The sequence below is a fragment of the Notolepis coatsorum genome, assembly GCF_963971535.1.
Source record: "Notolepis coatsorum genome assembly, chromosome: 4".
NCBI lineage: Eukaryota > Metazoa > Chordata > Actinopteri > Aulopiformes > Paralepididae > Notolepis > Notolepis coatsorum.
The window spans coordinates 15,069,307-15,084,030 of NC_140168.1; the positions used below are offsets into that span (position 1 = coordinate 15,069,307).

Genomic DNA, 14,724 nt, shown 5'->3' on the forward strand with positions numbered 1-14,724 from the left:
TTCATGAAAGAATATTGCTTCTCTGGCGACCCGAAGCACGGAGTCGTGGGCCGAACGGGGCAGAACAGGAGAAAACCCTCCGAACAAAGAGGCATGAAACACAATGAAATTGCCCAGACGAGCTCTAGCCTATCTCCCCTCATGCAGGCTACCCTCATTCATAAATCCAACTACTAGGAACCCAGTAGCTGACTCCCACCTAAAAGGACACTATACTTACCTTATGCATACCGCACCGTATGTGAATACTGTATATACGTCAGAGCATTTGCAGAATGATGCAGCACTGTTGTTCCAAGTCCATTTTCCCCTTGGGGACAATAACGTTTATTCTTATCTTATTCTTATACATTTAGCATTTTTAGATTATATATTGGATTAGATTTAGACTATTGGATTATTAGATTATATTGCATATATTTAGCATTTCGTTTTTAATTTTTTTAGATTATATATTAGATTAGATTTAGATTATTAGATTATATATTGTAACTATATTTATTGTAGGGCAAAATAACAGAGGGCATACATCTCGCGCCTCATCTCGCACCTTGTTGCCCATATGCGCAGTTAATTATATTGTATATTGTTTACACTGCCTTTTTATTCTATTTTTTTTATTTTTTTTTTTACTTCACTGTACTATAATTCTGTGACCTACCTGTATGTCTTTTACTACCTGTAGCTCCCCTCCCCCCTCCCCCATGCTGCTATGATACCGAATTTCCCCAAGGGGATCAATAAAGGAATATCTTATCTTATCTTAAATGCATATGAATGGAAGACATACACTGAACTACACATACATACAGCATGTAGGAGACTGTGTGTGTTAGGGGTGGGGGGGGGAATCGATACGTAGTAGTATCGCGATACTTTGCGTGGCGATACTGTATCGATACAGGGACGGCCAGTATCGATATTTAATTATTCATTAATTTTTATTTTTATAAGGAAGTTGCATTGTTCATTTCAATACCTGTAATAGTACAGTAGTCCACACACACATGTGCATTCAGTTAAGTTGGAATATGACTGTAATACAAACAGTTCAGTTTGTCAGGTACATGCAACATAGATTAGTGTTTACATCTGTCTGCTTGAGAAAATACCATGTTCTGCAATAAAAATGATTGAAGTGAGATGAACAGACTGAACTTTATTTTATTAGATAAAACATGTTGACAAAGTTTTACTTTGCAGTTGAAAAAAGGTAATAAATTAAATTTGATCCAAAAAAAAAAAATATATATATATATAAAAATCCTGCAATACTCAGCGTATCGCGATATATTTAGTATCGCGATACTATCGTATCGTGATAGTATCGTATCGTGAGGTCTCTGGCGATTCCCACCCCTAGTGTGTGTACACACCTAGGAGGGAGACACAAAAAGACAACGTTCATCTGCCAAGGAAATCGCAAAATAAAGCCGTTTTCTATTTTATATGCAGGATCTGTAATCAAAAATGTAAATAAATGGTTAGCCTCCCCCCGAAATACACGGCCATGTTTTCATGTATTGTGGGGACATTGCAGACTTTCATGCATTCCCTAACTCCTCCTTACCCTAATGTTAACCATAACAACTAACCATAACAACTAACCCTCCTCCAGATTCTTCTGGCCACAACAACCAAAAGAATAGTGTTTTCATAACTTGTGAAGACATTTGATACCCACAACGATTGAAGACACACAGACACACACACACAACTAGAATGGAGATATGTTTTCATTCTCTAGTTAACCTCTAGAGTCTAGAGTACCTCAGACAAAGAACCACTCCATTTTAAGTTCAAACATCTAAAGATGGTAAGTTAGAGTGTTGTGTTCATTCATAGTTAAAGACCGTAGAGGTTGAGTACTTTATTATCTAAAGATGGTAAATTAGAGTGTTGTGTTCACTCATAGTTAAAGACAGTAGAGGTTGAGTACTTTAATATCTAAAGATGGTAAGTTAGAGTGTTGTGTTCACTCATAGTTAAATACAGTAGAGGTTGAGTACTTTATTATCTAAAGATGGTAAGTTAGAGTGTTGTGTTCAGTCATAGTTAAATACAGTAGAGGTTGAGTACTTTATTATCTAAAGATGGTAAGTTAAGAGTATTGTGTTAATTTATAGTTAAAGACAGTAGGGTTTGAATACTTTATTATCTAAATATGAGTTAAGAGTGTTGTCTTAATTCATAGTTAAAGACTGTAGAGGTTGAATACTTTATTATCTAAAGATGGTAAGTTAGAGTGTTGTGTTCATTCATAGTTAAAGACAGTAGAGGTTGAGTACTTTAATATCTAAAGATGGTAAGTTAGTGTTGTGTTCACTCATAGTTAAAGACAGTAGAGGTTGAGTACTTTATTATCTAAAGATGGTAAGTTAGAGTGTTGTGTTCAGTCATAGTTAAAGACAGTAGAGGTTGAGTACTTTATTATCTAAAGATGGTAAATTAAGAGTGTTGTGTTAATTTATAGTTAAAGACGGTAGGGTTTGAATACTTTATTATCTAAATATGGTAAGTTAAGAGTGTTGTGTTCATTCATAGTTAAAGACAGTAGGGGTTGAATACTTTATTATCTAAAGATGGTAAGTTAGAGCATTGTGTCATAGTTAAATACAGTAGATGTTGAGTACTTTATTATCTAAAGATGGTAAGTTAGAGTGCTGTGTTCATTCATAGTTAAAGACAGTAGAGGTTGAGTAGCTTCTTGTGATATATATATATATATATAAGTGATTTAGATTAAGTTCACAACTGCAAATACATGGGCTGTCCAAAAGATTCCAAAACTGACTTATATGGTTCTTCCGAGCAAGGGTTTATTGACAAAGCTCTTGATGCCAGGGCTAATGCTAATACAGGTAAATATGTTAAAGTTTGAAAAAATTGTATTTGGTGCCTTTTGTGGATTTGTTTATATTGATAATGTTTGGAGCAACAGGAGTGAACAGGATATGAATTGAAAATGGGGGACCCTGATGGAAACAAGACAAACGTCTTTCTCAGGTCTGCATCCCCTTAACAATTGTATGTATTGAGCCGTACTGTATTGTACCCATTCTGCAATCTGTTAAATAAAGTTTTCATTCATTCATTCATTCAGTGAAACACACCTCTATGCCGATTCACAGTACAGTTGCAAAAACGCTTATTTTCCCATCTACAAATCCAATTTCTCAAGAATGTATATGTACGACCACACATATATATAGTCAATATATAAATGTGTTGTACTCTCCAGTCAGACGCATTATGAATAATGCACATCATGAACATTCGAACACCGTCTGAGCAAAACGCATGCCGTTTAACCACAGCACACAGCTGCATTCCTCTTGTAGTCTACTCCACACACACACACACACACCGTACCGCTGAAACGCAAATACACCCATGGGCGGGCGCACGCACACACTGTTGCGATACCGAGGCTTCCTTCCTGTTGTTGGTTTGGCCTCCTTTAGAAGACGAGAGATAAAAGAGCAGTGACAGAGTTCGATGAGAGAAAAACAGAGCGGGGGAGGGGAGAGGGCTGTTGTCTCTGTCTCTCTCTGCTTTAGATCTCTGTCCATAATTCTGACCACATTTGCATGATGCACCCATGCAGCTTTTATTAATGTTGCTGTTCATTACCTGTCTTTTACTGTGTGTGTGTGTATGTGTGTGTGTGTGTGTGTGTGTGTGTGTGTGTGTGTGTGTGTGTGTGTGTGTGTGTGTGTGTGTGTGCGCGTGCGTGTGCGTGTGTGTGTGTGTTCGTCTCCCTATGACCACAATGTTAAATTAGTACTATTTTAATTTAACCAAATGCAAGTAACTTTAGTCTGTGGCTGGTCTACTCTACTAGACACTTTAGTCTGTGGCTGGTCTACTCTACTAGACACTTTAGTCTGTGGCTGGTCTACTAAATGAATTGATGAATTGAAAATGGAGGACCCTGATGTAAACAAGACTAAAGTATTTTTCTGATCTGCATCCTCTTAGCAGTTGTTTGTATTGAGCCGTACTGTATTGTACCCATTCTGCAATCTGTTAATAAAGTTTTCAATCAATCAATCAATCAATCAATCAATCAATACTCTACTAGACACTTTAGTCTGTGGCTGGCCTACTCTACTAGACACGTTGGCAGATGAACTGAAAGACAATCTTTCTATATTCTCTAGTTCAAATTGGGTGGTTGAATACTTTTAAGTGTCTGGTGAATCTATGAATCCAATCTATGAAAATATTTATATTTTAATGCCATACATATGGCTCTCCCTGTCTCACTCATATGGATCACCTATGAATCTGTCGTTCTGTCTACTCTGGTCTCACTCAGTTAATAATATCACCCATAAGTCTCTCTCTCGTCCCCTCCACTCTGCTCTCAGTCTCCCTGTCTCACTCAGTTGTGTCACCCATAAGTCACTCTCTTATTCACTCTACTCCCTCTCTCTCTCTCTCTCTCTCTCTGCTCACAGACCACAGGACCGTTTGTAAGCCCCGACTACACTTCCTCATCAGGAGTAGAAGCAGAGCAACAGAGAGAGAGAGAGAGAGAGCGTGGTTTCCTGTGACGCCTCAGTCTCTGGTCAATTAATATCCACACGCAGCCCTTCAACTGAAGAGAGAATCATACTGAAGGAAGAGGGGACTGACATCATCCTCATCATCATCCTCATCATCACATCCTGAGAAAACACACTCACTCCCTCCTCTAAAAGGGACCAGTGGGCAGATTCGGGACGGCCTGCACGGTTCACAGTGGGGCTGTTCTTTTCTAGATCAAGATTCACCTCATCAGCCGCATCTGTTCGAACACAGCGGGGGGGTTGTGTGAGTGGAGTGGAACCCATTGACCTGCTGGAAGAAGGTGGAGAGATGACGTCGTCGTCGTAGTGGTGGTGGAGTTAATTGTTTGGTGTGTGATCTGGACGTATCCACCATCACCATGCTGCAGCAGACGGAACTCATCTTCGACTTTGCCAGCGACCGTGTTAACAGCGTGTCACAGGTAAAGAAGAGAAGTAGATTGTTTGTGTGTGTGTGTGTGTCTCTGTGTGTATGCACGTGTTGATTGACCTTTTCTCCTTCTGTGTCGCTGCAGCTGGAGTCGGGGTACCCAACTTACCCCGCAGTGATAGTTGAGCAGGTGCCTGACTGTGACACACACCTGTTCTCCTACTCAGACCTGGCATGTGTAGGGCAGCTGTATAGAGAGGACCAACAGCAACACCCAGTGAAAAGTAAGCAAAAATAAGTCTCCTCATCCAGCTGTCATTGTTTATTGATCGTGGACATGTTATTGTTGTAGGTTGTGCAGTACTTGGACAAGGAACATCAATAAGTACTTTTTAAATGGAAAGTACATGTTCGATGGAGGGAGGGAGGGGGGGAGCATGTGCAGCCAGCAGGGGGCGTCACACATTGGCCACAGTCCCTACAAAAAAATCAGGAAGTGAAACAAAACATTCCTAGCTTCTAGTCGTGTTTTAGAAATGTAACTTATCTTTGTACGCACACGTCGTTTGCTATGGCGTGTTGTTCCTCGTCGATGCAGGGGATGATTAAAAGTAAGTGTATGTATATATATATATATGATGATCGTACTGTTGTTGTTGTTAATTCAAGCTGTTGCTCAGGATCAAGAGTTGAAATGATTATTAATCAGCCCATCTTGGCAGCACCGACGTGGCTAGGCTAATTAGCTATAGCAAGTTCACGATAATAATAACTGCTATATACGATGGCAACGTTATCGAACATCATGTGAATCTAGATGACAACTTCTTGAGAAGAGCGTGGCATTTTGTTTCGACGTATTTAAGTTAGATGGTTGGCTTGTTGTTCGATTCTACAAAGTTTGTTTAGTTGCCCAAAGCTAAACAGCTGTTAGTTGGCTAACCTTAGTCTCTCCATGAGGTGAACTTTATTATCTGGTCCGACTGTGGTTTGTTTTGGACATCGACCCGTGCGACATGTTGACTTGGATTGTTGCTGATGTTATTTGTAATGTATTATTATGCACCACTACTGTAGCTTATTGTAACAGTGTGCGGGTCGTCCAAGTGAAGTCACCCCTTCCCCTGGCTCCAACTATTAACCATCTAACGTCCTTCCTCCCTCTGCTCCTCCACCTGTTCATCATCACTGACACCATTATGTAACCTCTCTCTCTCTGTCTCTGTGTCTCTCTCTCTCTGTATCTGTCTCTCTCCCTCTCTCTGTATCTCTGTATCTGTCTCTCTGTATCTGTCTCTCTCTCTCTCCCTCTCTGTCTCTCTGTATCCGTCTCTCTCTGTCTCTCTGTATCTGTCTCTCTGTATCTGTCTCTCTGTCTCTCTCTCTGTCTCTCTGTATCTGTCTCTCTGTATCTGTCTCTCTCTCTGTCGCTCTGTCTCTCTATCTGTCTCTCTCTGTATCTCTCTGTCTCTCTCTCTCTCCCTCTGTCTCTCTGTATCTGTCTCTCTCTCTGTCTCTGTCTCTCTCTCTCTCTCTCTGTCGCTATGTCTCTCTGTATCTGTCTCTCTGTATCTCTCTCTCCCTCCCTCTTTCTCTCTGTCTCTCTCTGTATCTGTCTCTCTGTCTCTCTCTGTATCTCTCTGTCTCTGCCTCTCTCTCTGGCTATCTGTCTCTCTCTGTCTCTGTATCTCTCTCTGTCTCTGTCTCTCTCCCTCTGTCTCTCTCCTCTCCTCTCCTCTCCTCTCCTCTCCTCTCCTCTCCTCTCCTCTCTCCTCTCCTCTGTGGTCTGTAGTCGAGCCATGTGAGAGTGGGGAAGAGGAGACCATGGAGACACTGGTTGCTGCCGAGTCATTGCTGATGGATTCCCCTGATGTCTTCTCCCTGGAACAACAGCATTATTGTGAGAGACACACGCCTGCCTCATGTCATCTTTCAGTCCGATCTCGCTTGTAAAATATGCAAATAAAGTAGGCTACTTATCAACCACTGTAAAAAAGTGTTTTGCTGTTTTTAATAACCTTCGCCGATATGAAACGTAAATAAATGACGTATTATATACAATAAATATATTACATTATGTACCCTTTTTCCTGTGTGTCGAGATTAGTACTTTATCTACATTACTGATGATACTGTGTTGCATCTTTAGATATAAGGTGGATGGATCACAGTATCTGTATTGTTCTCTCTGATAAGAGGCACACATGTCCAAATCCTTACAGATGATTATTCTGTAGCTGCTACTCGGACATTGTAGACTTTTGACTTTTGTGAATTGCGTGTATTGTTACAACGCTTGCCATCATTTAGAGTACATTTACAGTAGTAGCTATACTTAGTTTAATTTGTGGCCTAATAAGTTTGCATTATGATTGCAAAACATAAGAAAAGCAATATTTTAGTTGTCCAGCTAAAAGTTAGACATTTTAAGGTCTGAAAAGGCCTTTCAAAAAAGTTTTTAAAATTGACGCTGAAACTGATACAATTGTGATAAAAAAAAGAAAATGGAATCATGGATATTTCAGACATATCCTTACTTATTAAATCTTTTCATGTCCCCCTTCAGCCCAGATGTTTTTGCCATCGCTGGGCGATGTCATCACTGCCCCTACCCATTTCACCATGTTGGCAGAGGGCATGATGGGAGCTGTTGACCAGCCCCAGTGGCACACGTTGCCAAGGGAGACCGTTCCATGGCAACCATCCAGGAAGAGGGGTCAGTCACACTGTGTGTTTCATCGGCACTTCGGTGACCTGTTCATTCCTTGTATGACTATGTGTATGATCGATTGTGACACCATAGTGTAAAACTACCGTAATTCCTCTAATAGTAACCGGTATTCAATTAAAAACCGGGTCTCTATTAATGACCGGGTGCGCTGTTGAGCTAAGCAATTATAAGCCGGCCTCCTAATACAAGCCGGGTTTCATGTATATTAGAGGAATTACGGTATTTCCCTCAACGGATTTACCATAGGCAATATATTTAGTTATTGTTGTTATATGCTGGCCTGGCTGTGCAGTAAATACCATATAATGGTATGGTGTTAATGTTTACCAAGAGAGTAAGCCTACCTCAGAATTGTATAAAACAAAGTTATTATTATTATTATTATACCAGTATTGTGATTGCACTATTTTACTTTATTTAACTTTTTTTGACCACCTGTAATTGCACTGTTTACTACCGTATTTCATACAGTACTTGCTTGGTTTCAATAAATGAACCCAGTACATTTTACTGGGTTCAAACTGACACAAAATGTTGATTTATTCATTATGATCTGTTTGAAAATTAGAAATATAGGCCTCTCTCTTATACATGCCTCCTCCTAATACAAGCCTGGTATCCGCTACAGTTGAAACAAATACAAGCCGGGGTTACTATTAGAGGAATTACGGTATGTGCTTTTTCTCGTTGTCTTTTTTAGTGAAGAAACCCAGAGAGCGCCGCGAAAGATCGCCTACACCTGACATCACGGTGCAGACGAGTAAATACAAAAAAGGTATTTACTCAGCGGTAGGGATGGGTACCGAATCAGGGTACTTTTAAGGGTACTGACCGAATCACGTCGGTGGTACTACCGAGCACCGATTCATGTGAGATCCGCCGGTGCCACATTTTTTATTTAAATTTGTTGACGTCAACGTTTCGTTTTTACCGTGAAACGAAACCTATGAAGTGTGCCTCTCACGTCAACGTTCACGCGCACAATACACGCTTACCTAGGATTTGACTTGATTCAACAACAAAGCAGTCGGGGCAATGGCAAGCCGAAAACGGTCGCAAGTGTTGTTCACTATATGTCTTGTGTGTAATAAACCTCTTGAATCTACACTTTACAAAGCTAGATGCAGACAACGCTCGCTGCAATATTATATATTATATATATGTAACGGATGGTACCGTGAAGCGCAGTCACGAAGGGCTGGGGTGAGTAGCGGTGCTGTGGGTTAAACTCACTCTCATCCTCAAGACACATAGACACGTTACAAAGCAGTGAGTTCACTTCTTGGTATAGCGGTCTGTGCTGTTGCCCGCGGCGTGGGAGACCCCGGTTCGAAACTCCCTCGGGGCATAGAAGTTTGAGGTGATGTTGTCACAACCGTTACATATATATATTAACAAATTGTTCTAAATAAATAATAATGATTATAAATTAATTGAAGTTGGGATTTTATTTTTTACAACTGAGGTAGATAAAAGTACAGAAAAAAAGGTACCGTTGGGTACCGGTATCGGTTCAAATATGAAAGGTACCCAGCCCCATTTTAACTTTATAACTTTGGTATAAGAGTGAATCAATGAATATACATAGGTTTAAGCAGCAAAATATTGTTTATTAGCTACTACACAGACCAACGGATCAATGCAATTTTTAACAAAACTTTTAGGAATAATACTGTGTATATATAGTGCAAAGGACCTTTTGTAAACTCAAGCACTTTCGAGGTAAAAGTAAAACACTACTTTCAAGTGCATTCCAGAACAATTGACCATTGAAAAAAATAATAATAATAATAAATAAAAAAAACTTGATTGATCTCAATTTCTCTTATTTTTTCAATATTCTGTATGAACAAACCAGACTAAGAAAAAATGGTTGGCTCTGCTCTGTAGAGCACCAGAGCACTGTTAGCCCCCTCTTCATCCTCTGAATCAGAGTCTGAAGCAAACGGCAGGACCAGAGAGAGACAACAAGAAGATAGATACCAGTTTTCTCTCTGTGTTCAGTAGAAAGCTATCTGGCTGCACGTTAGCCAAGCTTAGCACAATGAATGGAAGCGGACATGAGCGGTTAGCCTTCGGGAGAGGTGTTAGTTGGACAATGCCTAGGGCTAACCGGTCATGTCCGCTTCCATTCATTGTGCTAAGCTAGGCTAACGTGCAGCCAGATAGCTTTCTACTGAACGCACAGAGAGGAAACTGGTATCTATCTTCTTGTCTCTCTCTGGAGAAGACAATGAGCTAATGTTGGCGTGTTCCTTTAACTCTCTCTCTCTCTCTGTCCTCTTCGTCCTCAGGGGGAAACACGCTGTTTCTGTGGCAGTTCCTGATGGAGTTGCTGCAGGACCACCAGGCCTGTCCCCGATACATCAAGTGGACGGACCGCCAAGCGGGGATCTTCAAGCTGGTCAACTCCAAGGCTGTTGCCAGACTCTGGGGAAGACACAAGAACAAGCCAGACATGAACTACGAGACCATGGGCAGAGCCCTCAGGTAGGCGTCTGAAACCCGTCATCTGTCCCGTCATAAAAACATAAAAGGTTTGGTGACCGGGCTTTTTCACGAGCTGCACCCAGACTTTGGAACACATTACATTTATTTATTTTAACCTTTATTTACCCAGGGTAGGTTCTGAGCACGGATGCTCTTTTTCAGCTACGCCCTGCTTCACATTCACACAGTTCCATTCACACCTGGGAGCTGCCCAGTACAACCACAGTCTTGACACCGTTGGCCACTGAGCAACTCCACTGGAGCAGTTGGGGGTTAAGTGCCTTCCTTGCTCAAGGGCACTTCAGCGGTTGGTGTTAAGGGTATGGGAGAGAGTTATTCATTCACTTCCCCAGCCCAGATTTTTCCTGCAGGTCCGGGGGGATCGAACCGGCGACCTTCCGGTCACAAACCCGCTTCTCGAACCTTTAGGCCACCGCTGCCTAGGTTGTTGGTTTTATCATTACTGTAAACTCTCGAATACACGCCCGGTCTCAATTAATGGCTGGGAGTGCGGAGCTGTTTGGGCAAATAATGTCCGGTAATGTATGTTATGTTATAGCCACAAGTAATATATTTACATTTCGTATCTGCTAGGGATGCACCGAAAATTCGGCCACAGAAAGTTTTCGGCCGAAAATGGCCAAAAATGGCCTTTCGGCTTTCGGCCGAAAGAGTTTTTTCACCGAAAATATATCACCGAAACAGAAGCAACCTAATGCGTGTTGTTGTGATGATGTCATCAAAACGCGGATTCATTACATGCGCGCTGTGAGCTCTTCAGTCCTGCGTGATACTGCTCTTGGGACTCGGGAGCAATGCATCTCCTCGGGAGTCGCGCTGTTTCTACAGTATGTAAACTCCGCGCGCAACAAGTCCAATAAATGCGTCTTTAACATACTTTATCCTTATTTACTATATATATCACTGAGTGATCTAATATGCATATTATTCAGAGCGAGAGGGGGAGGGATTGTTTCTCTCACATTGACGCTGTCTGTCCTGCGTGATACTCCTCTTGGGACTCGGGAGCAATGCATCTCCTCGGGAGTCGCGCTGTTTCTACAGTATGTAAACTGCGCGCAACGAGTCCAATAAATGCGTCTTTAACATACTTTATCCTTATTTACTATATATATCACTGAGTGATCTAATATGCATATTATTCAGAGCGAGAGGGGGAGGGATTGTTTCTATCACATTGACGCTGTCTACTGTGCCAAAGTCATCTCTGGGGACTAGAAAGGTGTGCTCAGTAGAGCACAGATGTCCGCCTCTCTCTCTCTCTCTCTCTCTCTCTTTCTTTCTCTCTTTCTCTCTCTCTCTCTCTCTCTCTCTGATTGATTGATTGAAAACTTTATTAACAGATTGCAGAATGGGTACAATACAGTACAGCTCAATACACACAATTGTTAAGGGGATGCAGACCAGAGAGAGACTTTCGTCTTGTTTACATCAGGGTCCCCCATTTTCAATTAATCAGGACATATATGACATACATGACATACAGATAGACAGTACTGCTACATCTATACATTTATGACATACCAGATTTGCAAATACAGTACTGTTTGTGATACAAAAAGACCCATAATAGCGATTATTTATTATTTAAGTTAAGTTTAGCCATAATCATATATTTTTCCATAATCAGGTAGCTGAACAACATTGGTAAAAAAAATTCTATTCTATGAATCATTTTCGGCCTTTCGGCTTTCGGTTTTCGGCCAACTGTTTCCTATTTTCGGTATCGGTTTCGGCCAAGAATTTCCCATTCGGTGCATCCCTAGTATCTGCTCTCACCACTAGACTAGACCACCCGCCCACCCTGATACAAACAATAGTATAGTGTGATGATGGTTCATTTTAATTTGAACAGTTATGGTTAAGATATAAAGTTAGGGTTCAACGGTTATGGTTAGTTTAGGCCCTAGCCATATTTTCAGAAAATGTGCCTAAAAGTACATACCTAAGTAAATGGAAGATTGCTCCACTTCTACAAGGTCCATTTGCATGTTCTTGATATCTAGGGACATCTATGGACCTCAGGGAATTTATCGCCCCAAAAAAAGAATAATAATTTTTTTCCATCTTTGACGGTGAATAACACCATGCTAACATTGACCAGATGTGATAAATTGCCACTGAGCTCATTCTGCACCTTCTTGAGATCAAGTGTACAAAAGATCTAAGCAAATGAATAAAGGACAGAAGGTTTTGTAGATACAGTACTGAATTTTGCCATCCGGACATATGAATATAGAATAGCAGCCCTATAAATTACCTTATTGTGGCCAAGTCATACATCTATGGATCGGGCCAAATCTCGTCTTTCCAAGAGTTAAATCTGGATTTAGTATCACCAGGTGCTCGTTACAGGGCAGCAAAGACTGTGAAGGAAATATACTGCAAGTACAGTTACTTTTCTATAATGTCCATAGAATGTCCATAGCTTCGCCATTTTTTACCAGATTGAGACTTTTTTTTGTAGACGTTCACAGAAAGGTAAAGAAACAATATACGTTGTATTTTATGGCAATAACGTTCAGGTTTGTTTGACCCGTGAGATATAATCACGAAAATAATGTTAAGAGACTAGGCTGGGCTGTGACGCCGTTCTCTGCTAGCTTGTAGAGCTGTCGGAGCTTTGCTGCTAACGTTACACAATGTTGCGTTGAAAGATGGCATTGTGGAATCAAAGAAGAAGCGTGGTGATCTACCCTGAATGAACCAGCTACACAGTACATCTCAGAGCTGAGTGCATTAGGGCCAAGCTGCCAATGACCTAACGTGTTAGACTTGTTAGCTAACACTAACTGCATACATTAGCATGGCCAGAGTGTGGTCTCAGGCACTGACATGAGGTTATTGGCCCTGATTTAGGAAAACGGTGCACCACGACTTAAGATGAGATATTCCATCATTGATCCCCTTGGGGAAATTCGGGCGTCATAGCTACATGGGGAGGGGAGGTACAGGTATCTGTAGGGTAATAGTAGAAAGACATAAATATATAGAGCAGTGGTTCCCAAACTGCGCACCCTCTAGGTCAGACCTGGGCATTGTACAGCCCGCAGGCCGCATCCTGATTCTGATACTTTTTTTTTTCATGTCAACGTTCACACGCACAATATACGCTTAGGAGACATGCTCAGAAGATGTTGGTTCTCTTTGGATCCACCTACATATGTGAACAGACATTCTCATTCTCGTTTACCAAGTCCAGGTACAGATCCTCTCTCACTGATGAACATCTGGCAGCTGTGCTTCGCATCTCCACCTCAGACATTCAACCTGACTTTGATGGACTTGTTAAAGCTCAACAGAGACTGGATTTCTCACACTGAATGAAACAAAAAAGAACTGAAGAACACTAAAATGTGGAAATATAAGTGAAATGGAACACTTGATATTTTTTTTTCTTAAATGTTTAATATAGGCATGTAAAGTAAAAAAGGCTACAAAACTGGGACACTTTTCTTTACACAGTTCAGTGACATGTCTTGTTTATTTTTGCTATAAGATGATGTGATGTCTTTAGAAAGCTAAGAAAATCCTTGTTTCAATAGTATATGAAACTCAAAATGCCCTTTGTTATTAATGTTTCACATTTTGTTTATCATTTTGGAAATAAATTCTATTTGAATAAATGATATTTTTGAAAGCTAACCTCACCTTTTAATTGCCAAATAATAACATACACTCTTACCAGGGGTCAAAACAATGCCATTTACTGCTTTTTATATAGAAATAAAATGTATATTATGCATAATTGAGTTTGGAATTTTGGCCCGGCCCCCCAACATATTTTCAGTTGCTCATTCGGCCCCCCGGGAAAAATAATTGCCCACCCCTGCTCTAGGTGGTGCGTGACATGAAAAGGCTAATGGTGGTAAATAATAAAAAAATAAATAAAAAATTACAATAAAATTTCATAAAAATCTTAGTCAAACCTTTAGTATTATGGATATTAAACATGCTGGCAGAGTACATGCATCCATGTTGTCATGAATATTTTAATTAAATAAAGAAATTCCCGGGGAGCTCCAGTAGCTCACCACGTACCGCGAGTGCTATTTCAGCGCCGTGGACAACCGCGCTCGCGCGGATCTGGGGCTGAGCGCGTTCGAATCCCGGACGCAGCCGTGCCTTTCCCAGAGTGTCTTTCCCCCCATCTGAACCCTTTCAGCCTGCTTCTGTCGGTCGAACTTGACCAAGTATGAATGCGACGAAAAAGCGATAAACGCTAAAAAGAACCAGCTGACTGGTCAAAGTTTGAAAAAATAAATAAATTCCCTATCCATAGTTGCCATGGGAAGAGATAAAATAAAAAATATAATCTGTGCAAGGAGACCAGCAACAATTTTTTTCTAACAGAAACCCATTGGGGGGGTGCGTCAGCTAGGTCAGGAGGTGATAGGGGGTGCATGGTCAAAAAAGTTTGGGAACCGCTGATATAGACAATAAAATTGTATCTGAAATATAAGAATATGAGGAAAAAATAGACTGTAAACAATATAATTAACACTGAATATATTTATAATTTTTCTTTAATAATAAAT

At 40.7% G+C, this 14,724-nt stretch overlaps 1 protein-coding gene across 3 annotated transcripts in view; it reads left to right on the forward strand.

Annotated features, from left to right (window-relative positions):
- Positions 1-14,724, forward strand: part of LOC311227261 (ETS-related transcription factor Elf-1-like) — a 39,016-nt gene that overhangs the window by 16,646 nt on the left and 7,646 nt on the right. Inside the window, exons 2-7 of one of the 3 annotated variants that reach the window (XM_084312852.1) lie at positions 4,464-4,996; positions 5,090-5,228; positions 6,737-6,844; positions 7,511-7,660; positions 8,376-8,450; positions 9,970-10,165. In XM_084312852.1, the coding sequence (XP_084168978.1) occupies positions 4,934-4,996; positions 5,090-5,228; positions 6,737-6,844; positions 7,511-7,660; positions 8,376-8,450; positions 9,970-10,165 (731 nt within the window). In that variant the 5' untranslated portion in view covers positions 4,464-4,933. Of the gene's footprint in view, positions 1-4,463; positions 4,997-5,089; positions 5,229-5,427; positions 5,556-6,736; positions 6,845-7,510; positions 7,661-8,375; positions 8,451-9,969; positions 10,166-14,724 lie in introns of those variants that run through there. The other 2 variants (XM_084312853.1, XM_084312854.1) reach the window with 2 other exon arrangements.